Below are 27893 nucleotides of genomic sequence, written 5' to 3'. Positions count from 1 at the left end.
TCCAGGAGTCTGAGAAGAAAACACTCAGAGAAGTGCCAAGTTTATTAGAGTGAGAGAATGCTACCCTCACATCGCCACCAACAGACATAGATCCCAGAGATGCATGCCCTGACCTCACACCAATAATTATGGAAAATCTCTCGAGTTGACAAGAGGCCACCAAGTTGACCCTCTCATCGGATGTGCTAATCCCCCTTAAACATCTCCCTCCAACGGACTGAGGCTACATTTTGTTTAACTTATAGCCATGATGAAAACTTTGGTCAGCCCTGAATCTGCTGCACTCTGGAAGCAGAGAATGTTTAAGTACTATACGGTAATAGAGGTAAAGTTCCTTAGCTTAGGCCCTATTTGTCCCTTTTCTTATGAGAAAAGGTTCTCAGAGTCCAGTGCAAAGTCTCTAAAAATCCCCCCAATAAGCACAAAGCACAAAAAGGAGCTTTGGTAGATGCATTTTGTCAAGTTTTCAGACGGTCTAGTTCTTGATCCACAGAAGGCCTCTGTTGCAAGGTTCTGGGGGCCAGCCCTTTCCAGGAGCATCTTGTCCTTACGCTCAGAGAATTGCTCCCAGAAAACTGCTAGGTCTGCTGCTCCACCAGCTGTAGTTTGGCAGTCTTGACTCGGTGGGCTTCACTCACGTTCCGGGCACGGACCTCTCGGTTGGAAATGAACTCCACTTGTTGCATAGGGAACCAGCCTCGCTCCCCATCTGAGAGTCTCATGCCCTCCAGCCAGCCTATGGGCACAGGGTGGGCGGGAAGAATTACCTGGGGCAGGCCCACAAAAACTCCCTTTGGATCTCCTTCCCCCAAACTTTTCTGAATAGTAAGGCTGAAAGGACTGAAGAGACTAGTGTGTGAACCCGGGCTGTTCTAGGTCTGGCAAGGTCTACAGCTGCCTACTTCCTGGGCCTTCTCCACTCTTATGGGTTGAACAGTGTTCCCCCAAAATATATGTTGAAGTTCTAACCACAAGAGCCTCAGAATGTGACCTTATTTGGGAATGGAGTTCCCAGGTGTAATTAGTAAAGTTAAGATGAGGTCATACTTGAGTAAAGTGGACCTTAATCCCACACGACTGGTATCCTTATAAGAAGAGGGAAATTTGGACACACACACACAGACGGAAGACAGAGGTAGAGATTGGAGTTAGGCTACCACAAGCCAAGGAATACCTGGAGCTACCAGAAGCTGGAAGAGGGGAAGGAAGGATCCTCCCCAAGAAGTGGCAGAGGGAGCATGGTCCTGCCCACACTTTGATTTTGGATTTCTGGCTTCTAGAACCAGGAGAGAATCAACTCCTATTGTTTTAGACACCCCCATTTGTGGTGCTTTGTTACGCAGCCCTAGGAAACAAATACATACCAACTATGGGATCCCACCTCCAACGCCCAGCTTACTCACAGATTCTCCCTCTTACCATCGCTGCTTTGCTGGGTCACCATCACCACGTCTGCCTTCTCTAGTGCCAGCTCGTCGTTCTCTCGGGGTTTGTAGGCTCGAAGGCACTGTACTTGAGGGGAGTCTTTGGAAGACAAGAGCATGAAGAGAGGTGAGAAAGGCAAGTGATGGGAACAGAAAGCAAGGATTACAGGGGGGAAGTTGGAGGACTCAGGAGAGATAAAGGTCAGGCTTTAGAAAGTTACAGACAAGAGACAATGGGAAAAATCTGCATCCTCTACCAGGAAACAAAATGGTGGAAGAGGAAATGGAAATACCGGAATTGAAATGAGTCAAAAAATTCTATTTCTCTGGGGAAGACGAATTGAGAAATACGTTGTAACCGCCTTCAGTGACTCATTATTATAAATATTCCAATTCTGCTAAAGACCCATCTTCCCTCTGTAACCTTCCCTGACTCTTTAGTCCTCAGTGGATTCTGAACTCCTTTAAAATTAATTGTCCAGGGACACCTGGGTGGCTCAGCAGTTGAGTGTCTACTTTCGGCTCAGGTCGTGATCCCAGGGTCCCGGGATCCAGTCCCCACATCGGGCTCCCTGCATGGAGCCTGCTTCTCCCTCTGCCTGTGTCTCTGCTTCTCTCTGTGTGTCTCTCATGAATAAATAAAATATTTAAAAACAAAAACAGAAACCTAATTGTCCATTTACCTCTTATCCAGTTGCTTTGTGTATATTATCTGTCTCCCCTGCTAGATTGTAAAATCTGATTCTGTGACTCATTCTTCATTTCCTTTCTAGCACCAGATGTGGGACTGGAAGAGATGCAACCTGTGGGGGTCCAGGTATGACCTAAGGAAGGCGCTTCATCCCCTTTAGCTTTAGTTTCCTCACTTGTAAACGACTGGGTTGATCAAGGTGATTCCTTGAAAAATTCTGGATTTTCCACACTTCAGTATTTTTGTGGACCAGAGGAAATTTCCATAGTTTTGAAGCTCTAGATAACAAGCCTCAGAGGACTCCTGACCCATAAGCATTTCATCTTACGTCGCTCTATGTGACCACAGTTCACTGGTTCCCTCAGAAAACAGAACACTATTATATTATTATCTCTACTCCTCTTTCTTTTTCTTCCTTTCTTCCTTTCTTTGAAAGAGAGAGAGAGAGAGAGAGAGAGAGAGAGAGCATGTGAGAGAGGATGAGCAGGGGGATGGCAGAGGGAGATCCATGGGCCTTGATCCCAGGACTCATGACCTGAGCCCAAGGTAGATGCCTAACCTACTGAGCCACTCAGGCATCCCTGTAGTTCTTTTTCTCAAGCTTATCTCCAACTGCCATTCACAAGACCACAGTGAAGGAGGAAGAATGATCTTGCCTTCCTTTCAACTGGGGAAACCAAAGCCAGCAGATGGGTCGTCACATAGTGAACCAGTTACTAGAACTCAGTTTACAGCCTGGTTCTCCTACTTCCTTTTCCAAGATTCCTTGTATTTGTTCTTTTGAGTTACCAGTGTTCCTCTGAGTTCAGTTCCTCTCTGGATAACCAATTAGGGAATTCTTGCTGGTGGACAGCTGGGGGCTTATGGGAGACCCAGAAATCAAGGTTTCACATGGATGCAAGACACATTTGGGATGTGTGTGTGTGTGTGTGTGTGTCTGCATGTGGGTATCTGGAAGGCCAGGCTCAGGGCAGCGTTCTCAGACCATTCTGTACAGGAGACCGTGTGGTTAAGACAAATCGACTAGGTTGCTCTTCTCCCACAACTCCCACTCCAGCCCTACTTTCTCCCCATATTTCCCCCAAGACCTTTAGCAAGTGAAATCTAAGGTAAAATAATAGCAGGATAGACTTAAGGGGACAAATATTTTAAAAGAGTAAATTATTGTCCAAGGGAGAAAGTATATGAAGGACGAGGCACTACCATTGTGGTGAGTAGTTTTAAGTGGATCATCTCAGGTGCTTAAGCTCCAGTGGCCAGACTTCCACTCTCAAATTCTGGATAAAAGCAGTAAGTGGAAGTCTCTCAGGGTTACAATCCAGCCCCCTAAACTCCTGCATCCAAAGGTGACCTCCAGCCCTGCTATTTCCCCCTTTTATATACCCTTTTATACCCTCACTCACCATAACACTCCAGAAGGTCCAACTCCTCTCTGGGCATGGCCAAGGCTGAGATCCATCGAAGCTTTTCACTTCTGAGAAAACAAAGCAGGGTCAATGCTTCAGCTGCAGCTCTGGGGTGGAGGATGATGGCCAATGATGGGGAAGGGAAATGACTGTGGAAAAGACTTGTCTGGTTCAAAAAGTCTAGATCAATAACATCTAGGATGAAAGTCAATGGGACTTTGCTTGGTTGGAAACATAAGATCTTGAATTGTATGTTAATGTGTTTATCACCCTTTATTTTTCTCTTCTTTCTAAGCTCAACCTCTTAATGGCAGGTCTTTCAAGTGGAGGCATAATATCAACTAGACACATGAGATTTTCCATTTTGTACTAGCAAAATGTTCATCTCGGTTTAGATTCCCTCTATCACTTTGCATAATTCTCGATACTCTACTGCCCACCTCCCTTCGATCAGATATCTCAGAGATGAAAATTATTTTGTAATCGTAATTAGATCAAGGAAATGTGTCTACTATTTTTTTTTGCTCATGCAAAAAACCCAATATATATATATATATTGCAATATAACCCAAACTAATTTTGTAATTATCTGAAGGATTTTGTATTATGTTAGCCTCTGCTTCCAAAAACACTGGAGTAATTGAGACCTGACACTACTTCTATTTGAGGAAGATGCTGCCCAAAACACTAAACAAAGAACATGAGTCCATATTTGATTACTTGACTTTGGTGATGTTTTGCATATGAACCCCTCTATCAGCATTTGTTCCATAAGTGAAGACAGGTATGATTGATCCCACCCTGAGCTGTCTTCTGAGAGACAAAACTGAAAAGTGCCTGCAACACAGGAATTCTTGGACCACTTGGGGTCCTGTCAAACTTTTTAAAGAAGACCCTTCTTATATCTCTTATAACAGCAACAGTAGCTATAGTCTTGTAGTTGATTCGTTATTTTAGGCATATGTACCAGATTTTATAGGTCTTATTCTTTAATACTCTCTAAAGTGTATGTATCTATGTGCAAATGTATTTATTATTATTATTATTATTATTAAAAAGATGAGCAAATCAAAGTTCTCAACACTCTAGATTTCTGTTCAACAGAAGACTGGCTTGGAAGGTGGAGGAAGGCAAGCTAAAGACACCCCAGGGCTTATCTTATCCAAATATATGTCCATCAGCCTTTGGCACTTAAGAGTTTCTGCTTATACACATGGGCATTACGGACAGGACATCAGGAATTCTTTAGTTACTCCATACCAGCCCATCTCCTTCCTGTTATCTCACAAACTTTGTCCCTCTTGACTAAAGAGCATGAAATAGATGCTCAACTTTGGTAGCAACTCTGTACCCTTTCCCACCCCATCTCTTGCAAGGTGTCTATTAGCTCTAAGGGTTTGGGTTGGGATTTCCCAATGGATGCTCTTCAGTCCAGAATAGGATAAATAGTGTGTGGCTGTTTTCTGGACACATTTTCTGCCCCAGCCCCACTTTCTTCCTAGGCAGTCCTCCCTCCCTCCCTCCCTCCCTCCCTCCCTCCCTCCCTCCCTCCCTCCCTCCCTCTCCCAGCCGCATCTCACTGGGTCTCTGTGCTGAAGAGGAACTCGGCCTGGGTGCCCTGCGCGTTGTGCAGCAGGAAGAGTCGGAAGAGGTTTTTGTGAGGTCCGTGTAGCTTCATTTCACACTTTTCCCCTCGGATGGAGGAGAAGGGAGCATGGTCAAATACCAGGAATCGGCTACCCCTGCAAAATACAAGGCTGGTTAACCCGACTGTACAATTGTTATACTTCATCCACCCCTCGTATCTTTGGATTCACAATCCCTGTCCTTTCCTGCTTGCAGATTCTCGTGAAAACCCTGAGATGGTGCTACCTTGCTCCCAAGATGGTAGCTCCAGAGTCCCCAGAGATTTGTCTCCCATTTGGCAAACCACATGTCTCGTGCAATGAAGACATCACCACTTTCAAGAGTTGGAGAGGCAGAACCAATACACATTTTCTAAGACCCTTAGGACCAAAGACTTAGGATCTGGAATTGGCTAAGAACCTCTAGGCTAGGAGGCTGAGTCCACGCAAATAAATGGGTTTGAGAATGTGATAGGCTAGTTTGCTACATTCTGCTCTGCGTCTGTAACACAGTATGAGTCCCGCTATGTGATCTTGTGGCATAATTTGGTGGAATCCCTTCTTTCTCTTCTCTAGGCCATGACCTGCACTCCCTGGGCGGAGCCCCTGAGAAGGGCTCCTCAGGGAACATGACCCTCCTCTGTCCCTTTCGTCCCTGCCCTCCTGCCCTATCCCATTTCCCTCTTGTGCCCTGGCCTCCCGTTCTAGTCACTGACTCTCGGGGCCGAGACAGCAACAGACAGTCATTGAAGAGATGCAGGTGGACAGGACGCGTGTTGAGCTTCCTTCGCAGCCCTGGGGACAGACTGAACTCCAGGGCTGTCACCTCTCCACTCTTCACCAGCCAGCGCGACTGCGAAATGAGCGGGAATATCTGTAGCATAGGGAAGGCAGAAAAGGCAGTGTCATAGGCAGGGCAGGCGTGAGGCTTCCTCGGTCCTGCCCGCCCTCCCATGCCTCTTCTTCATGAGTTCCACCACTGACCCTCACCTCCTCCTCAGGTCCTCCCTGCTCATTACCCATCTACTTAGACTGTTTCTCTCAGAGCCCCCCACCTACCACCGTCTACCACTCTGGAGCTCCCACATCCATGGCTCCAGGAAATGGAAGGTGCCTATGGTTCAACCCAGGATAGTGATGACACGAGAAAGCTCAGCCCCAGAAGCCTGAACTGGAGGAGAATCAGCAGACCCCGATGTGAGGGACTAAGGTAGGGGACGGTACGCTGCGTATCTTAGAAGTGAAAGATCTGGGCAGTAATGACATCTGTGCTTTCTCCGACGATAACCAGAGATGTGGGAAGAGCATGTGGGGGCATATGTGGGAATGAGAATAAGGAGAAGTTGGTGGGGTCTGCTTGGAGTTGGAAGTTGGGTAAAGGTAAGGGTACTGGACCACAATTATCATGTGGATCAGATTTTCCTTCTCTTTGAGGGAGGTAAGGACGGTGTCTGTTCTGAGGTGGAATTTGAACGCAGAATGTTTATTTATGTTTGTATAGGGATAGGAGATTTTGGTCTTGTATTTGAAGTCAATTTCATAGTGCTTTGGTTAGACTAGATGAAGACGAGAAAATACTGAACGGTTTAAACACAAAACGTATCTTTACAAAGGTTTTTACGTTGATAAGTTCTCCCTCACCTGCCCACTTCCCAAATGCATATTAACCCCTCAGGTAACCCACTTAGGTGACCACTGTCCTTTATTTCCCATGTATCCTTCCAGAGTTTCTCTATGTCTACACCAGCGAACACAGATTTGTATCTTCCTACTTTTCACCAAAGATAATATCCTATAATACACACAGCTCTGTATCTACCCTTTTTCACTTAATAATATATCATGGAGATTGGGGCAGGCATGTGGGTGTCCCAGAAACAGGACAGAAGAGAAGGCGTGCAGACGTTAAGGGCAGAGACCGAGATAGTCCGAGCAAGATGGTTCTACGTTAGAAGGTGACCTGTGGGTTATGCTAAAGTGAAGATTCACAGGTGGGGTCAAGGTGCAAGAGACCCACTCACTTTACACTCGAACTCAATCTTCTGGCTCAGGTAGATGAGCTCCTCTGTCCGTCGCATCCTCTGGACATTGTTATTGCAGTCTCGGATCAGCTGAACATAGAATAGAGTGAGGAGAGAGGAAGAACACTGTGTTAGAGGCTTTGACCTTGGTCTCCTGCAAGAAATTTGGAAGTTAAGGGGCCCCTGGGGGGCTCAGTTGGTTAAGCGACTCTGGCTGAGGTCATGATCCTGATGTCCTAGGATTGAGCCCCATGTCAAGCTCCTTGCATAGCAGGGAGTCTGCTTCTCCCTCTCCCTTTGCTCCTCCCCCATGCTGCACCCCCCTACCCCTGACCTGCCCTGATGTCATGCTCAGGTGCTCTGCCTCTCTCTCAAATAAATAAATAGAATCAAAAAAGAAGAAAGAAAAGAAAGAAAGAAAGAAAGAAAGAAAGAAAGAAAGAAAGAAAGAAAGAAAGAAAAGAAAAGAAAGAAAAAAGAAAGAAAGAAAGAAAGAAAGAAAGAAAGAAAGAAAGAAAGAAAGAAAGAAAGAAAAAGAGAGAAGGAAGGAAGGAAGGAAGGAAGGAAGGAAGGAAGGAAAGAAGAAAGAAAGAAAGAAAGAAAGAAAGAAAGAAAGAAAGAAAAAAGAAAGAAAGAAAGAAAAAAGAAAGAAAGAAAGAAAAAAGAAAGAAAGAAAGAAAGAAAGAAAGAAAGAAAGAAAGAAAGAAAGAAAGAAATCCATCAATCAACCAGTCAATCTGGAGGTTGGTTGCGACAGCCTCCATTTTTTCTGGCAGGCTGGGATTGCATGAGGGTAGAATTGAATTGAAGTTCTAGGCCTCTGGTATACCTTGTATGACCTGAGAGGATATTCCTGGGTGGGGTGAACCTAAGATTTAATTTGGGGATGGTGGTAGTGAGAGCAAAGCCCCTTGGTGTGGAACATCCTCAGTGCGGGAAGGAGGCCGGGTGGGGTGGAGGGTGGGTAGGGAGGGTGTTCGCAGGTTTGGCTGGGACGCTGAGGAAGGTGAGCAATCCCCTTAGCAGGGACCTGCGCTCTCTGGAGTCATGCACCTTGGCAGAAGAAGAATTCTCTGTGAAGGCCAATCGAGGGGTGTGAGTGGGGGTGGTGGCCACCTACCTCCTCCAGCGCATGATGTGCCTTTGTGGCCTCTGCTTCCTCTGGAGATCCAGGCTGTGTTCTCTTCAGAATGTTCTGTAGAACAAACCGTAGGCAGGCACCAGGTGGAAGGAAGGGATGGGAACACAGGAAGAAGGAGTTATGGAGGGTGGGCTAAGGAGGTCCAGAAACACCATTTTTGCAGCAGATCCCCCCTGAGGAAGAAGGGTGTGGGCAGCGGGGAGTCGGCTCCATCATCCACAGGGTGCAGAAGAAGGGTGACAGAACCTTGGGGCTCCCGCAGATCACCCCTCTCGGGGGGAGGGGGGAGGCCCGAGGAGGGACCCCTGTACCTGGAGCAGCAGTTTGAGACGCGTGATGCGCTGGAAGGGCAGGATCAGAAAGGACTTCAGGGAGAGGCGCTGGCAGACGGGGTCGCTCTCCAGCTTCTCCAGGACCTCTCGGAAACTGCTGTTGCTGTTCCTGGGTGGGCGAGCCTCAAGTGAGAAGGGATGTGGGGGGCGCAGGGGACACGGTGGGGGGGTGCAGGGTGTGGAGATGGCACAAGAGAGAGCGGGGACAAGAACACGCGTCGTGTGGATACCGTTTGGGGTTGGGGTTGGGGTTTGGGGGTTTCCGGGCAGGGTCCCTGCAGGGCCCGCAGGGGGGTCAGGGCTTACAGCAGGACTTGGAAGGTGCGCTCCTGGTAGGTCTGGTTGGTGACATACGGCAGGTAGACCCGGCGAAAGTCGGGAGCGTGGTTCAGGACTACGTCACACACTTGGAAGGTGAAGATGTTGCTCTCGAAGTTCTCCTCCAGGTCGGAAAGGAACCTGCACGGTACCCACACGAGTCTCCTGAGACCTGCGAGCAGCTGGCTGACCCCCGCCACACCCTGAGTTTGTGACTCCTTCTTGCTATTAGCCGGTAACTTCGACTGACTTCTCAGCTCTGCACCCCTCTAGCTCTAGGGTTCCCTGCAAGGCAATCTCTAGTTTGCCCCTCATACAACCCTCTGATCCCTGTTTTCCATTTCCTGTTCTTCTTTTGCTTCTGTCCTGGCTTTCTGAGCTTCCCCTGTTTCCCAGAGCCCACCTCCAGGGCAGCGCCTACCCACAGTACGTCCCTTCCTCAACCAGGGAAGCGTTTCCCATTCGTGTGTTGACCCATTAATGGATCTGTGCACCCACACACCCTCTCCTCTTCTTTGCTCTCCCTCCCTATTCCGACAGCATTGGGAACCATGAAAGGGGAATGAGAAGGCTTCTGAAAAGGGGGCGAGGAGGAAACACCCGATGGTTTATAGGCTAAAGATACTGAGGCTGAGTGAATGGTGTTTGGGAGAAGAGGAATCTCACGTGGTGCTGACTTCACGCACGTCCTGTAAACGAGAGAAGAGCCACTGGTATTCCTGGTTGGAAAGCGTGGCCCGCAGTGGGGCTGAGAGCTGGAAATGATCCACAGCTACATGCAGACTGCGTAGGTACGAGGCCTCTGACACGATCAGCTCAAATTTGGCCTGGGAGGTTGGAGAGGAGATTAATTTAAAATAGTTATGGACTCCCCAGTGTATGCTAGCCAGCGCGTGACGACATTCTGGGGGCAGAGCGGAGGACAAGGCGGATCCTCTCATAGCTCACAGTCACGTCAGAGCCTAACCTGGGATCAGGAGAGAGAAAGAGCATTGGAGCCCGTGGGAAGAACGTACAAGCCCCCATAGGTATAAGAGAAAAGGGTACTGTCAAGAAGCTTAATAAACTGAGCATCTTTCGAACCGAGTATCTGTACTAAAGTAGTGGCAGGAGATGAAGCTCAGAGGGCAAATAGAGGGAGGTCAGGAGGATTGCGTGAACGAGGTAAAACAGTTTGGACATATGGGAAGACTGAAAGAGGCTTTATGTAGGGAAATAACTTGATCAGATTTGGTTTTTATAAAGGTTATTTCTGAGCATGGCGCGAAGAAGGGTAGGAGGGGCAGAGGAGCCACGTTAGGAAACTGCCATAGTCATCCCAAGGCAACAGAGGGAGGTGAGAAGAGCCACGGGATGGGGAGGGGTAGGCCACCTTCGAATTTATTTAGGAGGGAGATTTGAAAGGACTCGGTTCTTTGCCAGAAATGAGGGCTGAAACAGCAGACAGTCACAATTTAATGGCTCATTTGTTGAGTTTAGTAACCGCGTGAATGGTGGACTCACTCACTGAGCCAGAGAACTTTGAAAGAGGAACAGACTGAGGGGATGAAGGTGACTTGGGAGGAAGCAGGATATTTGAGAACCAGATGGTGCTGCTGTGGTTTAATGGAGATGGGCCAGCGCTTGAGAACTTATTTGGAGGCTCCAGCAGGGGGCGTAATGCTCATGGCCCTGTCCTCCTCCAGCCGGGCTGCCCCATGCTCATCTAGGCACGTCTCTTCAAGGTACACGCAGAGAGGGACAGAGGAGACCAAGACGACACACACCTGGGTGATGACCCTACCCGCAGCAATACTGGACTGGGGGCGCCGAGGTACATCTGAGTACTGGTTCCAGCATTCACTGACCATATGACTTTGTGGGGCCCATTCAACCTCACAGAACCTCCGGGTTTTTGTCTTTCTGTGCAGGTACAGTGACCCCATGTCACAAAGATGTTGTGACAGTCAAAAGAAATGGGGTCGGTGTAAACACCTCGTAGACCCCAGAGGGCTATTTTATGGGAGGACTATGTGCCTATAAGCATAGAGGCTCCTCTTCCTAGAAATAGGAGGCCAGGGCTAGCCCGGGGGCCCCAGTGGACTTCCCAGTACGCTCCAGTGGGTGAAAGAGAGCTGGGTTCATATCATCTCCTGTTGTTTGGGCGGATCACGGATTTTTCTTATATGTCCTCCATGTGCTTTAAAAGTTGAGGTCAGAATAAGGCCCCCAAGTCTGAGCTTCAAAAAGCCTACACATTTATAGCTGCCTCTGTTTGATTTGTTTATCCATAAGTCCTTCTGGCCAACATCTGACTCCTTCCCACCTCTGAAAAGGGGAGAGTATGGCACTAATATGTATCAAACCATGTACCAGACATGACGCTAAAAGCTAGATATGGGTACTCTACTTAAACCATACAGCAACCCTGAAAGGTAGACATTATCTTTAAGTCTTAGACAAGGAAACTGAGATTTGGTGAAGTCATAAAACTTGCCTAAGATTACACAGCTAGCAAATGGCGAAGCCAGGATTCCGACCCCGGTTGGCCTGACTTGAAATTAAAGTACAGCGGTAAACATTTTTTGAGTGACTGCTATGTGCGAGGCACTTCTTCCTTTTTGGTTCTCCCACTATTTGCGACCCAGTGTTACAAATGAGAAAACAGAAGGTTTTCTGGCCAAAGCTGAATAGCCAGCAAACAGCAAAGTGGGCTTCACGACCAGGTCATTTACTCCAGAACCCAAATACGTATACAGGATTCCATGGTGCCTTTCCATGGTGCCCTACTGTCTTCCTGGGAAGAGAGGTTCCAGGCCCTATTTCAGACTGATTATTAAGACAAACTCTTCCATGTGAAACCCGTTAATGGTAATAACGTAACGACAAACAGCCTCTACTAGAGTCTTGCCATTGGGTGTTAGGACCGAGCCGAGCCTGATGGTCATTTCAAAGCCTCTATGAGACCAATGGACCACAAGACAGCAGCAAGGGCCAAAAGCCACTCAGGTGCCTCAGTTGAAGAGAGAAACTTCAGTGTAGCGTGGAACCTGACTGAAGAGGGAAGTTTTAGTCTAGCCTGAGGCAGCAGTGAAGGGAGTAATTGCACATCCCTCCCAACAAATTCAGGGGCACGGTCACTTGGTATGAAGCCCGACCAACAACAGGTAGGAGGAAGCGGCTCCACGCCCTGCGGAAGTGGGGAGCAGGGCCGGTGGTAACATCCAGAAAGCAATTCAGATGCATCAGCGTGGAGACCAGTGACAGCCAAGGCGTGCGTAGAGCATGTGGTGAGTGGTGGTGGCAGTGAGCAGGAAATGGGCATAAGACTTTGCTCTCCCTCCTGCACCCCCACCCCCTGCCCCGACCCTGCCCCGCTGGGTACCTCTTGCAGTTTTTGATCTTCATGGGTCATGGAGAGCAGCACGGTGCTGTTGCGCACCACAGGGATTTCCTGCCAGAGGGAGCCACTGGAGGCCATGGACAGGCGCTGCAGGTAGGATTCGGAGGAGACCAGAGCCTTCCGGGGCTGCCGGGGGGAGGCGGGCCCCGTGACCTCTCCCAGGCTGTCCAGCCGCTGCTGGCTCTGAATCTCCTTGTTCAAAACCACATCGCTGTACTCCTGGTAAAGCAGCTGAGCTGCAAGGGCAAAGAAGATGACAGAGGGAGGGAATTAGGGAGACAGGGATGGGGAGGCATAAAGACAGAAGCCACCAAACTGCTTCTGGCTGTCCTGGCAATTCTCTCTCCCTGGAGAGATCACGGACTGGCCCACAGAGGGTGGCTATGGGCTCCAGTCTTGGGCAAAATGCCACGTGGGGCTATACTTCTGTTTCAAGGGACTCACAGGAGTTGATGAGCTTCGAGCGGCGTCTTGAAAAGCCTCCCATCACCTCCTTTGGTTTCTTCTCCCTATGGAGACAAGGAGGAGGGCTCTGGGTGCTTGCTGGCCACTGACGCGGAGAAGCCCCAGGTGACCATAGATGAGATAGTCTCTAACCTCTGGGACGCGTGCTGGGATGTCAGGGCCGAATCCCCTCAAGAGACAAGCTGTGGCCCTGACCCACGTTTAGGTAGTTCAGAGCTTTTTTGGATGTCATGTTGAACGTTTACAGGGGGGTTAGTTCATGGCTACAGAACCTAGGAGGACGGGAGAGTCAGACCCAGCTGACAGCCGGGTAGGCAAGAGATGCCCTTACCCTGGAATCCTGGTGTACGTCTCTTCCCTTCCCTACCCCTGGAAGACACAGGGTCCCAGAACCCTTGTCAGACCATGGAACTCTCAGTGTCCTAAGAAAGGACAGTCTAAGTGTGTCTGCCAGGAGAGAAGGGGACTCACCGAAACACAATGGTGTCTGAAGGGCCAGGGGCCTTTTCTACGGCTGGACCTCTTGTATCTGGAAACAGAAATGGTGAAGTCACTGAGATTTTGGAGGGACATTCGGGTGGCCAAGAAGGCAAAACTTAATGCAGGAGATGCAGGCCTCTGAGGGAACAGAAGGGCTCAGCCGGGAGTCTGTGCAGGAGAGCGGTGCCAAAGTAGAAAGCATTTGAGGACACTATTAGCAGGTGTGTCCCCAGCCCTGGAATCCTGGTATCAGACGTGAATTGGACAAGAAGACGATGTCTTCTGTACCACTGGGAGGACACTGAGCAGGTGCTGGTAGCTGGAAAGCATGTGTGTCGGGGCGAGAGAGGAAACATCCGTAACAAAGTTGGGAAAAACAGGTACACAGTCAAACACCACCATGGCCGGGTGGAAGAGTGGAAGGAGACGGAAAAGTACTACAGCGAGCTCAGAGAGACTCTCGAGGGCTTCCCTCTGGGTTGACATTGGGTAGGTGGATGAGTAGGTGGATGAGGAGAAGCCCTGGGGACAGAAGATGGGTGAGGTGGTAAGAGCTGGAGAAGGCTTGAGTGTCACCGTGATCTTGCCCCTCGCTTACCGGAAGGGCCCTCAGGCAAGATGGAAGGTCTGCGCAGGCCTTGCCGGTTCCAGCCCTTGTGCTTACTGGACCCGTCACCGGGATCTGCGACCCGCCCACTGACGCTCTCCAGTGGTCTCCCTGTGTCCCGCCTGTGGGGCCAGCTGGATGCCTTCTCCAGGTGGGGATGGCTGAGCTTTTCCGACTGCCTTGCTTGGCCTACATCCAACCTCCTCAGGCCATTGGCTCCTTCCGGAGGGGCTGATCTTCTCAAAGATCCTCTGGCAGGGGCCTCAGACTCTTCGGAGGGTCCTGGGTCACAGGTGGGTCCCTGGAGCTCCAGACTCCAGTGTGTGGTTGGGGAAGACGGACTGAGAAGGGTTGCCACATTGCTGAAAGCCATGCCAGGGGACACTTCACTCTTACTCCTGCTGGTGGAAGCCAAAGAGTCTGTTGATCGGCCCATGGCTGGGGGCCAGGAGGTACGTCCAACAGAGTGGGGAGCAGAGACTGTCCGCTCTTGACAAACAGGCCTTGGCTTGCCCCGACCCCCTGAATTCATGAGTTCTCCCTGAGTGCTCCTACTCCTCCCCCTGGACTTGGGGGGTAACGGAGGTGGTTCAATGGGAGGATCCATAATAGGGACAGGGGGGAGAGGCCTGTAGATCCTTGGATTACTAAAAGAAACAGAGTGGTGGGACTGGGACAAATCAGGAGTTGGGGGCAATGGCTTATTGTATCTCAGCCTGCGGGAGAAAGAGGTCAGAGTAGGGGTGGGAGTGTCCGGGGTAGAGGGCAGAGGTCGATGCTGCCTCGCCACGAGGGGGTCAGGAAATGGGGGAAGTGGGCCTTTGGGGGGACCATGTGGCCCCGAACCTGGGGCCAGTGGAAGAGCATGGCCACACCTCTTCAACGTGGCAACTCCTGCATGGAGGTGGCTGTCTCTCTCTACCACGGAGGGGTGGACATGCCTCTTCTCCGGGGGAGGAGGGGGCAGAGGTTCAGGGATCCTCCCATCTACAGAGATAAGGGGTGGGGAAGAGCCATAAGCAGGAGACTCTGGGGCAGAGGCTGAAGTGTGTGGGGAGCCACATGGCTGGGTGCTACAGGGACTACTGGATCTTTCCAGATTTGAAGTGAATTCTTGAGAGTCCCACCCCAGAGTAGGTAATGAACTAGGGGATTCTGGAATGATCCTACAGTCCCTACCACTTTTCCTGTCCCTTCTTGGGATCACAGAGCCATAGATGACAGGTTTGGGGGCCCTTTGGGGCAACTCTGAATGAGAAAAGGAAAGTGAGAGTCCCAGCAGGTCCGGAGTTGGCTCTGTCCTATGAGAGCCTGGGAAGGAGTTGCTCCTTAGGTGCTGGACAGCCCCTGCAGGGTGGCCTGGGGGGCCCTGGAGGTGGGCCCAGCTGGAGCTGGTGGGTGTTTCCACGGTGGCCTCTGCAGAGGGAGCGCCAGGGAGGGCAGCTGGGGGAGTCTCGGAAGCCCCACAGTCATGTGCGTGGGTGGTCCGAAGAGTTGCTCTGGAGGTTTCTGGAGAATGTGCAGCAAGAAAGGGCTCCCTCCTGGGAGAGCCAACCGGGGGGCTGGCAGACAATGATGTAGTGGTCCGGGAGGAGACTTCAGCAGGACTGGAAGGAGGTGAATGGGGAGTCCTCGGAGGAGTTGCAGGGGTCCCGGCAGAGACCATCTGGGTCCCCTGGCTGAACACTGCCCCCTTCCCCAGCTCGGGTCCCTCCTGCTGGCTGTCCTGAGCTGCTTCTTGGGCAGGCGACCCCCCAGCAGGAAAGGAGCCAGGTAAAGAAGCAGGCCGGCCCGACCACCCTCCGGACTCCAGTGGAGGAGGCAGAGCTACAGGGGATAGTTCCTCAGCCCTAGGCTCCTCCCGAGGCCCAGGAGCACCGGTCATGGGATAACAGGTGTCTGGAAACAAGTCACAGGGAGAAGAGACCTCAGAGGCTACCAGAGCCAGTGTGGAAGGACCATCACGTGCTTCCCCCTCTTCTGTAGGCCCCTCTCTGCCCTCTCCCCGAAGCGGGTCCCCGTCCCAATTCTCCGGCTCCTCCTCCCCTGACCCCACTGCCTCCGCCTCCCGCCCCTCCACCGAGGCCACCTTCCCCCGAAGACCTCGAAGACCTGGACCTTCTGGCCTTCCAGTTACTTGCCCTGATTTGCCCACCACGCTCCGCTTCTCCTCATTCTGAGCAGCCCCGCTCCCCTCCTCTGGCCCCCCTGTCTCCCTGTTCCCCTCCTCTCCCTGCTGTAGACCCGGCTGGCGCCGAGCCTCCATCCCCTGCTCACTGCGGCGCAGACCTTCCAATTCCCCAGGAAGCCCCGTTCTCTCTCCGTGCTTGGCGCGCATCGCGCGGCCTCGTCTCTGCTCCTGTTTCTGCTCTTGCTCCCCTTCTGTACCGTCCGCCTGCTCCCCGCCCTGTTCCTGTCCCCCTAAACGCCCATCGTCCCCCGCCGCTGCTGCCTCCCGGAAGGCCGCTTCGGCCAGTCCCTGCTCCTCCAGCCCCCGGGCATCCAGAAGGCACATGAGTCCCCCTCTCCCTGGACTTTCTTCGGCCCCCGCAGCCCGCAGCTCTTCCCCCTGCCTGACGGAGTCCCCGGGGTGCTCGGGCTCTGCAGGGTGCTCTTCACAGGGAGGCCCAGATCGGGGCTGAGCGGAGGTGTCTGGAGAAGCCTCCTCCTCTTCTGCACGTCCAGTTCCCGCAGGCAAGGAAGTGAGCTCTGGTCTAAGCTCCATCTCCACCCCGCCACCCCGCTCTCTGGACACTGGGACCGTGTCTAGATGTTCACCCTGAACAGGGCAGGCCCCGCGCTCTGCGTGAGCTGGTGTCCTTGCCCGTCCGTCTGCCAGGCTCTGAGGCACCGCCTCCTGGCGCTCCGGGGTGTCCCACGTGTCACCCACGGTGTCTTCCTGGTCGGTCTCCACACCTGCAGGGGCTTCCTCGGGGAAGGAGGTCATGCTCTCAGCTGCACAGCTCTGCACATCCTTTAGGCCTCCCTGCTGGGGCTCCGAGAGTCCTCGTCCCTCTGCCCATGTGGACGATGGCTCCCAGCCTCCTTGAGCTTCGGGCCCCAAGGTGGCAGTCTGACTGCTTCTCCTGAGAGGTTCCGGGATAACGCTGAGCTCCGCTAAGGCAGGGATGGGGGTCAAGGCCCCGTGTTGGGGCTCCTCAGCCTCCATCAGGGCTGAGCCCTAAAGAGGAATAAAACACAAAGTTCTCATCACCCTTTGTGCTTCTACCTATCAAAGGAACAGACCAGAGAGAGCAAGAGTGGGACATTTCTCCGGTTCCATTTAGAGTCCCTCTTGGTGACAAAACGTACTCAACAACGTAAGCAACGGCCTCTATGAAATGCACCACTGATTTGTTCATCTAATAAATATTTACCCAGTGACCTCCCTCAGGGCAGGGCATTCAGTGGTAAACAAGACAGACCGACTGTGTCCTCATGGAGCCTGCAGTCTGGTGGAGGAGACAGATCATAAATGATTAAATTAGAGTATAAGACCGTTGTCAAAGAGCACCAAGCACTCCCAGTGGTCATTACTCTCTAGATTGTATTATGTCATACTGTCTCCCAGTCTACACTCTGGACACCAAGCATGACTCAGTTCTCTATAACTCGCAGACACAGTGAGTGACACACCCTGAATCCAACAACCCAGGGAAGAGAGGGAGGGAGATCTTCCTCCAAAGCTCCTGACGGGGATTAAATAGGTCTGTGGCCACCGCAGCCAGTGTAGTGTGATCTCCCTGTGCACCCTCTGGAGTTCACTCACCTTAGCTTCCACAGGATCTAGCAGAGCCTCGTAACTACTTAGCAATTCTCTATTCCCTTATAGAAGCAGCTGTTGTAGGGCCACCACACTGGGTGGCTCAGTGGGGTCAAGCGTCTGCCTTCGGCTCAGGGCGTGATTCCCCGGGTCCTGGGATGGAGCCCCACGTTGGGCTCCCTGCTCAGCGGGGAGCTAGCTGGCTTCTCCTTCTCTTTCTGCCCCTCCCCTGGCTCGTGCGCTCTCTCTCTCTCTCTCTCTCTCTCTCTCTCAAATAAATAAATGGAATCTTTACAAAAGATTTTTTAAAAAAGCAGCTGTTAGAAAGTAGTATGGTGACGACTTACTAGATTGGAACCGTAGGAGACACAGTGGTTACCCGCTCAGTCAGGTCCGTGACACTGGGCTACCCTACGTCCCCCTGCTTCCAGCATCCCCGGAACTCCTTCCGCCACCTCTTGGAAGTTTGTCCTTTCCACCTATCTTCTCACTTCCAGCAGAAAACATCATCTCCCACCTTGCAAAGACTTTAGAAACCCAGAGAGGAACTGCTTGGGTTCCTGGCAATTCAGAGCGCCCGGAGTTTCGCGCTTTTCCTCCTTCCTGCTCAGACAGCCCAACAGGTGGCCGTCCCCTTGCTGGCCATGTTCTCGGGCCTGCCTTCTCCGTCACCTCATGCGATGGATTTTCTCTTCTTCCCGCACCTTCCCCCCGCGCTGTGGTAACCATCCCACGACTGAAGCATGGTCATGGCCTTCTTATCTAAGCTGTGAAAGGAACTGTTCAAACCTGAGGTCCTCATCTCCTCCCACTCCACTAAGCAGCACCCCGCCCACCGCCCCCACGACCGTCAATGTTAACACCAAGGGACACTCAGAGCGGTGGTCCTTGTCTGTGTCTGCCACTTCTGCCATCGGAAATACTTTCTTGTCATTCAGGAGACCACACATTCCTGGTTTAACCCAGTCCTCCAACCAGGGGCCTGCCCTCCTCTCTGTAGACGTACCAGCTCTCACGCACATCACTCTTCTTCTGAGCATCTATACAATCGCCTGTGTATTTTGATTTACCATCTGTCCCGAACAAGAGGCGGGAGCTTCACGAGATCAAGAGCTATGTCCATCTTGCTCGGCTGTCTACATCTAGCATAATACCTGGCCCATATTGCGTGCTCAATACGTGCTTTTCTTTAAAAAAAAAAAATATTTATTCATGAGAGAGACAGAGACACAGGCAGAGGGAGAGCAGGCTCCTTGCAGGGAGCCTGACCCCAGGACCCCGAGATCACGTCCTGGGCCAAAGGCAGACGCTCAGGTGCCCCTCAACACGTGCTTCTCCATTACAGAACAAAATTCTTGTTTCCCTCCTGGCCCGCCTTCCCCAGATGGAATCTGCGGCCAAGTCCTGTTGAGGCCACCTCCTCCTTATCCCTGGAGCCTGTCCACTTCTCTCCATCGGCACCGCTAGACCCTGGTGCCCTCTCCTGTCCTCTCTCACCCAGGCCACTGTACCCGGGGCACAGCCTGGCCACTGGCCTTCACACAGGTCCCCTTGCGCTATGGCCAAGACATTCTCTACTCCGCAGGGCAGTGATCCTTACATGCCCCACTTCTAGTGTAAAATCTCCAGCAGCCTCTGACTGCCACCAGGACGAAACCCGAATATTCACCCTGGGTTATGTGCCCTCCTCGCCTCACCTCTGCTTCCCCTGCAGGGGCCTCAACAGCTGTGGGCACCCCCACCCCCTGCCTCCACATGTGCTGCTCCCCTGCCTGGAATCCTCTTCTGCCCCAGCGAACCCTTTGCTACTCTCACACTCACTGCACTTGTAATTACACATTTAATGTCTATTTTCCGGGCTAGAGCGTGAGCTTCGTAAGGGCACAGACGCTGCCACATTCATCCTCTGCCTCACCGCCTGCAGCTTCGCTTGCCCTCAACAAAGATTTATTGCATGAGTGAAGAAAGGAAGACGACGGAGTTAAAGGCAGGTTGCTCAGTTCTTGTATCTGCCTTGTGTGTCCTTTTAGACAATCGTAGAAATCATTTATGTGAACACCCGTTTTCTCATTTTACGAAAGGGTTTGAACTCTTTCTTTGCAAGGATTTCTAACGAAGGTTAAGTGACATTAAAAAGTACCCTGTTAACTTTAAGAGTCACAGGAGTGTCGGGGATTGTAATTACTGTGGAGGAGAGAGAAAGTATAAAAGAGAAATGCAGGATTTTATGAGTTGGGAGAACCTTTAGAGACACACAAGAAGCTCCGCTTCACTTGCAGATGGGCAAGCTGAAGGTCCCAAACCTGGACACTTGCTCAAACTTCTTAAGTAAATGGTACAGGTGACCTCAAACCAAAGTGTCCAACCTTACGTCTACTGTAGGCAACCGGAAGCCCAGCTGTAAGAAGCTGGCAGGTCCTGGCCTAGAGAAGACCCGGGGGGGGGGGGTGGTGGGGGGGGGCTATGGAACCCACAGCTGTCCCTGGAGCCGCGCATCTCCTGCCTCCACTAGGCTTCAAGCCAAAGCCCACCACCCAGAATGCCTGCTGTCCTGCCGAGAGACTGCACAAGCACCCACGCTTTCACAAGCACCCTTGCGCGAGCACCCATCCACACGCGCACACACACGCAATAAGCCGCCCTTGCAGTTCCTATGCAATAGAGCCTGACATAACCAAACAGACAGGTCCCAAGCCACCCTGGAGATGTTGTGTGTGACAAGTTCCTGGCCACCCCAGAGACGCAGATACCATCTATATGGGGCAAAGAGCCATGTCCAACATAAGCACACTTGTGAGAAGGGCTTTCATGTCCCTTTCCAGTTAACTGACACAGTGTGTGATTTGCTCCCCGTTTCTAGACCGAAGTACAAAATACTATAATCACGAGATGATACCGTGACGTGACCCTATTCTCTCAACCACACATTAAATACTAGAGTTGCTCACCGCACTTTCTGGAACTTGGCTAAGGAGGGAAGGAGGCTGTGCCTACACCTGAAGTCTCCCCTCACCCACACCTGTATTGTCCTTGCCCTGTACCCATGGGCATGCTCATGTCCCCCAAACAAGAAGCTTCTAGATACACGTCTGTCTGCCCTCTCTATTCAGGCTGCATCCCCAGGCGCCCTGGGGTCCATGGACACCTTCAGTTCCATTCGAGTTACGTGACGCGTGTCTGTCTCCCGCAAGCCCGCTGACACTATTTCTAGCACCGCCTTTATCCATTTGGAAATACTGGTAGTCACCAGATCAGCCACCATTTACCACAAAGGAAGAACGTATCCTATGTCCCCTGTACCTGATCCCGTCCTAGTAATCTGATTGCAACGTAAGACAAAGCGACAATGTGAGAAAGCTGAAGGAAATCTGCAGAACGTGGTTCCGCCCGCACAAAGCCATCAGGGGAGAGCCTTTCTGCATCGCCCATTTGAGGTTCCCTCCTCATCCCCTTCTCCACCAGGGGTGAGTAATCACTGTTTGTGTGCGCACAGGCAAAGATGGGGCATGGCATCACGGTCATCTGGCCTTCCTCCGGACCAGGCACCTTCTGCACCTGCTGACCCTGTCCACATGCAACTTCTTTCAAGACCAGGCCCCAAGTCCCTAGTGAGTGAGAGAGCTCAGTGTGTCCTCCGGGGCCCCCCACACCTGAGCCTTGTCCATGTCTACTCACCAGAGAATTGTATCTCAAAGATATCGTCTCCTCCCTGCCACGCTGCTTGTTCTTCAAACCGGTGTTGAGTGCATGTGTTTTTTTTGTTTTTGTTTTTGTTTTTTCGAGGATCGTGCTTCCTGGATTTGGTAGCCGTGCCAGGTTCAGATATGCTGGCTTATACCACAAATCGCTGCAGTACTCTTGAGTACTTACAATACTACTGAATTTACACTAGCGCCTATACTGTTGCTCGCCTTAGGAAAACCCCTCCCAAATCAAAATACTCTCATTCTGATTCAGAAAAATTAGACCACCATGGAGCTGTATGTCATTATTCACTGTTTGACATGAATGTCCCCAATTGACAAAGACATGAAAATCAGAGTAGCCTTCTGGGCCACTGACTGCTAACACCTGTGTTCTATCCACGTGAGGAAAGCTCCTCCATCCCAATGAAGACTGAAATAAACATCTCTTATCTGTTCCCTAATGTCTGAAAATACATTATCCACTGCCTTGTAGACCCCATGGGCTGACTCCGAACATCATTAGCGGCGATGCTGACGTCCGCCCCACAAATCCATCTGTGGCCCTGGTGCCATCCACAGAGATAAAGTGAATGTGAGCCACCTCTTTGTGTCCTTACCGTAGACCCTGAGGGTGACCTTGTTCGGTCCTATAAATGACCAGCTCCTGTTCACTCCACAGACACGGTGACTCATCCCTGTCTACACCAGATGCTGTACGTCGCCCGTTTGAGTCTACACCAGTGACACTTGAGCAACACTGCTCCTGTTCAACCCATGATCCTGTGTGTGACCCCGTTCTTGTCCATACCACGTAGTGACAGACACCACAAATGACATGTTCCTGCCTATCCTACAGACACCATAGGCCACAGACAACCTCAGACCAACTATGTTAGGGGAAGCCATACACACTGGGGACCCCTAATACATGACAACTCTTGACTATACTTAGAATTACTATTTTCTTTTAATAAGAGGGATTCCTCTGCAAACCTCCTGACTTCCCGCTCTTCTCCACTAGGATACTAACAGGCAATCCTCCTGCCAAACAGTCTCTCTTTGAAACCTTCCTCCTCCTCAGCCTCCAAGAATGTCCCCAGTAGACACGGCTTGAGTTTGTGTTAACCCAAATTGGTTAACCAATAATTCCCCACTTTGCCAGTGCCTAGACCCAGAGCTCCTTCACACTCCAGGTGTAGATAAAACAGGAAGTCTGCGAAAGAGGCCACATCCGGGGTTGTTTAGCTGGGAGCTGGGGCTTCTGGAGTGGGCCAAGGATGCAAGACCGGGAATGGTCAAATCGGGGAGCAAAGCAGGCAAGAAAGTGGAAAAGAAAGTTCTCTCCCTGGTCTGTCTGACACACCCTTCCCCCTCAATCTGACAAGAGTCCTGGCCAGAGTTCACTTCTTAGGTAGACAGGAGGGCAAATCTGTCTTGGGAATCCAAGATCCAGGAAAGGGAGAGCACCTGAGGTCTGGAAATCCACTGGCATCAGGACTAGGTCTCCCAGGACAGTCCTGCGGGGAAGGCAACTGTAAAGGATGCTCAGAACCGGCCCTGTTCTAGCACACACACCCCCGCCCCCACCCCCGGACCTCCCCACCCACCCCCCCAGTTCAAGGAGCTCCCTTCGCACTCCCCAACTTCAGAATGCAAAGTCACGGTTCACACGAGCTTTGGAAGTTCTTCGCATATAGGGAAGAAATAGGGTGGGGGCAGGGCTGGAGTCACCTTTACGGGTTCGGGCGCCTGGGCCAACGGGGAGAGGCGTGTACTTAGACACACGCAGTGTGCGAATCCATAGGAAGATTCACGAAGGAAGGGCCCAGGCCTGGGTAAGAAAAAGGAGACAATAAGACGCGTCTGGATTGGGAACAGGGCCACAAGGGGAGGCTCAGTGACTTCTTCCTACGGGGGCAGGTGTCCCCAGAGCCCGAGCCTTTGAGGGAAGGGCCCCGACCACGGGCCCAGGGAACATCTGGGGGCGGGGGCCAGGCCGGAAGCAAGTTTTTCAGGCAGGAGCATTTCCTCCAGCTTCCCTCCCGCAGACCTGGGGCCGCGGTCACACCCGGCTCTGCCGTCGGCCCAGCCCCCCGTTTCCGGAGCGGGTGCCCCGCGAGCCGGCCGGCCGGGCCCGGGGCGCAGGCCCTGCTCCCCCGCGCCCACGGGCCCAACCCCCTCCGCCGGGCTCGAACAGCCGCCGGCCCGGCCCGAGCGGCGACCGGGGAGCACCCACCTGGCAGCGTCACATGCTGTCTCGGCCGAGAGGCCCCTCCGGGTCCCCGGCGCCGGCCGTCCCCGCGCAGGCCCTGCCGCCGCCCGCCCCCCGCGGCCCGCCCTCGCCGGACGGGAGGAGGCCGCCGCTCTCCTCGGAAGTTTCAGGTGTGGGAAGGGGGACACACCTTCCCGGGGGGGCGGGGCCGGGCCGCGCTCGAGCCCCATTGGTGAGCCCGCGGCTCCCGCGTCACGGCTGGGAAGTGGCGGGCGGCGGGCGGGCGGGCGGCCGCGAGGGGAGCCCGGGGCGCGGGGCGCGGGGCGCGGGGGCCGCACGGGGGGCGGGGGCGCGGGGCGCACACGGGGGCCGCCCGGGGGTCAGGGCGCTCGGAGGCCGCGGGCGGGGGCGCGGGGGGCGCGCGGGGGGCGCAGGAGGGAGCGCGGGGCGCACACGGGGGGCCGCCCGGGGGTCAGGGCGCTCGCAGGTCGTGGGCAGGGGCGCGGGGGGCTTCCCGGGGGGCGCAGGAAGGGTCGCGGGGCGCACACAGGGGGCCCCCCCGGGGGTCAGAGCGCTCGGAGGTCGCGGGCGGGGGCGCAGGAGGGAGCGCGGGGCGCACACGGGGGGCCGCCCGGGGGTCAGGGCGCTCGGAGGCCGCGGGCGGGGGCGCAGGAGGGAGCGCGGGGCGCACACGGGGGGCCGCCCGGGGGTCAGGGCGCTCGGAGGCCGCGGGCGGGGGCGCGGGAGGGGGCGCGGGGCGCACACGGGGGGCCGCCCGGGGGTCAGGGCGCTCGGAGGCCGCGGGCGGGGGCGCGGGAGGGAGCGCGGGGCGCACACGGGGGGCCGCCCGGGGGTCAGGGCGCTCGGAGGCCGCGGGCGGGGGCTCCGGGGGGCGCAGGAGGGTCGCGGGGCGCACACGGGGGCCCCCCGGGGGTCAGGGCGCTCGGAGGTCGCCGCGGGGCGGGGGGCGCGGGAGGGAGCGCGGGGCGCACACGGGGGGCCGCCCGGGGGTCAGGGCGCTCGGAGGCCGCGGGCGGGGGCGCGGGAGGGGGCGCGGGGCGCACACGGGGGGCCGCCCGGGGGTCAGAGCGCTCGGAGGTCGCGGGCGGGGGCGCAGGAGGGAGCGCGGGGCGCACACGGGGGGCCGCCCGGGGGTCAGGGCGCTCGGAAGCCGCGGGCGGGGGCGCAGGAGGGAGCGCGGGGCGCACACGGGGGGCCGCCCGGGGGTCAGGGCGCTCGGAGGCCGCGGCGGGCGCGGAGGGGGCGCGGGGCGCACACGGGGGGCCGCCCGGGGGTCAGAGCGCTCGGAGGTCGCGGGCGGGGGCGCGGGAGGGGGCGCGGGGCGCACACTGGGGGCCGCCCGGAGGGGGCGGTCAGGGCGCTCGGAGGTCGCGGGCGGGGGCGCACACGGGGTCGGGGGGCTGCCCGGGGGGCGCGCGGGCCCCCGCGATCCGCCCGGGTGTCTCTTCTGTGTCTGGTCCAGGTCGCCCCGAAGCCCGGCCTGGATCCCCGCTCACGCCCCGTTAGCTATTGGCTGATGCGTGTCTCCGAACGTCTGAGGTTTTGGGTCCGAGCGCTTTACCTCCCTGGAGGTCCACCTGTCTCCAGCTCTCGGGGCCTAGGCACGTGCGTCCCTAAGCCAGCGCGGCCACGTCTGTCTTTCCTCTGAGTTCTAGCTGCTTGCTTCTGTACTTTTAAAGTTCGTTTCAGGTCGCTTATATATCATGGGCGCATGTATTCCTTCTGTATTCTTCCCAGGACGTGTGTGTAGTCAAGTACCTATGTCTCAGGTTTTCTCATGCTTGTCCGTTTTTTTTTTTTTTTTTACTGATTCTCCCAGGGAAACCTTATATTCTGTAGGCCACGCTTGAGGGGGTCTAACTTTATGCCTCTCCATAGACTTCAAAGAATGCCACAGTGATCTGTGGGGTGGCCACACACACACACACACACAATCCCTCACCTACAGGGACAGAGATTCTCCATATGTTTATTCTAGGCAGACCTAGAATGCCCTTCTCTGCCCCATTCATTACTCCAGGGATTTCCATGGTGCTATAAGCCAAGTACGATCTTCATAGGCTCTCTGTTTTGTTCTTGGGAATGCCATGATCTGTGAGCCCAAATATCTAGTGGGTTAGACCATTTCCAGATTACCGTGCTGTGGACTGCCCCATTGATCCTGCTGACCACGCCTACCCACATTTTTGAAGACTTTAAGGTAGATCACCATTAAGGTAGAACGGTGTTTTCTCCAATAAAGTCCTGAAGCATCTCTGTGTTCACACAATGTGCTGCTTTGGTCACTGCTACCCTGAAGGGTTAAGCCCTACACAGTTCAGCATCCTCCAGCCTACTCAAAGCTTACTGCATTAAGGTGTGGGAAGCAATGAGGAAAGCACCATTAGGCATTCAGGTCTGTAAGGGCAGGCCTAGCAAGTGTCAGAAGCTCAGCGAGAGGCTGAGAACAGGGAGTGCAGGAAGTCAGAGTTTACCCTAAAACTCTTTCTGGCCTAGGAGAGAAAACTCAGTTCAGGGGGCACCAGGGAGCCCTTGATTTCTGGTGGGGGAGCAAAGCAAGGAGATCCCTGCTATTCTGTGCTGCCTCCTGGGCGTGGGCAATGCACCCCAACGTGCTGGAGCTGCCTGGGAAACCAGCCTGGCTATTCTTTCTACTCCCCTCCATCCTGACATGGTTCTTCCCAGTGACACTCTCTGTGCCTTAGTTTCCCCTGAATGTCAGGTCTCACAGAACAGACTCCTCTTGTTCTACTGGCTCTGACCTATCAGCAAATTTTTTTTTTTTTTTTTTTTTTTAGGTCACCACCCTTGATTCAATAACCTCTGGGCTCTTGTCCAGCAAGTTAAGGATACAAGGCTGGCCCTGACTCTTCAGGTAGTGGTGAGATATAGGAAAGTTAAAACGTCTCCCTTAGGGGGTTGGCTTCTTCCCCGGGCCTCTCTGTCTGCAGGGTGTACACTTTTGGGGACTGATCCATCCTTCTAGGCTCCTCTTCCCTTGACTTTGCAAACCATGGTTCTCATTTTATTCTTCTTTTCCATTTCTTGATGCTGCTCATGGTGCCTTGACTTCCTGATCAAGCCTTTCATGCTACCCTAAGATTTTGATATTTCATTTGGGCTTATATTTCTTCTGTGAAGCTCTAGAGAGGAGAGAGAATGATACAGTGGAAAAAGAATGGGATTTAGATTCAGGCTGGGGTAGATTTGAATCCAGGCTTCACCGTTCACTTCATGCAAAATGTGGCGTCTTTAACTTTCCTGTGCTTCATCTCCCTAATGTCCTAAATGGGGATATGATACTATTTAACAATACCTGCCTCACTGGGTAGCTGTGGCGCTTCAGAATGGGATCCTATAGAGGTCACCTTACCGCAAGTGTAGAAGGTGATTGATACGGGTTAGTTTCCTTTCCTAGCACTGCCTGATAGTTATGCATGTTGAATGAATAAATTTACAATAACAAGGTGATAAGAGTTGGGAAAGGTGAGCAGATTCAACATAAAGTTATTTTAAAACAAGAGCTATATTAGAAGGGGGAAGAAAAAGTGTAGGTTCTAGACATTTTCACTGGAGACAGTGCCTTTGAGATCCAGCCATGGAGATGAGAAGGACAGGGTACTGTCCTGTGTAGTTCTGGGTAGCAGGGCTGAAGGAATTACAATGACCTTTTTCAAAGCAGGAACTCACTGAGTTATGCCTGGGTCCTCGCTACACTGACCAGACATCATCCGGTGTTATTGGCTACATGGTTTCTCACTTGGTTGACTCTGACTCTCAGCTGATCCTGTGCTAGTTCTTTGAATACTGCTCTGGCTTTTCTGACTCTGCTTTTTGCCTGATCCCATGACCCCCTTTGGACCTTTTAGAAGTGACTTTGAACTCTGTTCTTAAGTTGGCTGACCATGGTCTCTCCATCCTTCTTTAAATTCACCCTGACATGGATGCTGTGGTGCATAGCTGTCCTGTTCTATTCTGATAAACACATTTTTCCTTTCCCATCCTTGGTCTTCCCTTTATTTCCTTTCTCCGCCTTTGCACTTGGCCCTAGCCTAAATTTAGTGTGGCTCAAGGTAGAAATTCATTTTAAAAAATGCATTTACTCAATATGCATTTTTTTGGAAACCAGATATATACAAAGACCAAGTCTCTGCCCCAAGGAGCCCTCAGTCTAATCAAGGAGAGAAAAAAGTAGCAAATAATGATATCAGAGTGTGATAAGTGTGGAGATATACACACAGTGCAACAGCGGGCATAAAGGACAGAGCACTGCTTGGGGAATAAGAAATCTTAATGGATAAGGTGTTGTTAGAGTTGAC

The 27893-nt window shown here is 53.0% G+C and overlaps 2 protein-coding genes across 2 annotated transcripts; both read right to left on the bottom strand.

Moving 5' to 3' along the window:
• Window positions 1-24: 24 nt before the first annotated feature.
• On the bottom strand, window positions 25-23696 carry ARHGEF5 (Rho guanine nucleotide exchange factor 5). Its single transcript, XM_055335396.1, has 15 exons — window positions 23578-23696; window positions 13884-17073; window positions 13277-13334; window positions 12785-12849; window positions 12323-12576; window positions 9625-9785; window positions 8947-9099; window positions 8620-8749; window positions 8288-8362; window positions 7168-7257; window positions 5863-6020; window positions 5102-5263; window positions 3519-3589; window positions 1420-1524; window positions 25-736 (listed from the first exon to the last, which is right to left on the bottom strand). Exons 2-15 carry the CDS (start codon window positions 17059-17061, stop codon window positions 579-581), a joined length of 4818 nt encoding a protein of 1605 aa, XP_055191371.1. The 5' UTR covers window positions 17062-17073; window positions 23578-23696; the 3' UTR covers window positions 25-578.
• Window positions 23697-24025: 329 nt separating this feature from the next.
• LOC129515776 (basic proline-rich protein-like) lies at window positions 24026-27013 on the bottom strand. Its single transcript, XM_055334791.1, has 3 exons — window positions 26948-27013; window positions 24548-25054; window positions 24026-24436 (listed from the first exon to the last, which is right to left on the bottom strand). The coding sequence occupies exons 1-3, from the start codon at window positions 27011-27013 to the stop codon at window positions 24026-24028; spliced, it is 984 nt and encodes a 327-aa protein (XP_055190766.1).
• Between the last annotated feature and the right edge of the window lie 880 nt (window positions 27014-27893).

This window comes from Nyctereutes procyonoides, unplaced genomic scaffold (genome assembly GCF_905146905.1).
Source record: "Nyctereutes procyonoides isolate TBG_1078 unplaced genomic scaffold, NYPRO_anot_genome, whole genome shotgun sequence".
Taxonomy (NCBI): Eukaryota; Metazoa; Chordata; class Mammalia; order Carnivora; family Canidae; genus Nyctereutes; species Nyctereutes procyonoides.
This window is presented reverse-complemented; position numbering and strand designations above follow the sequence as displayed.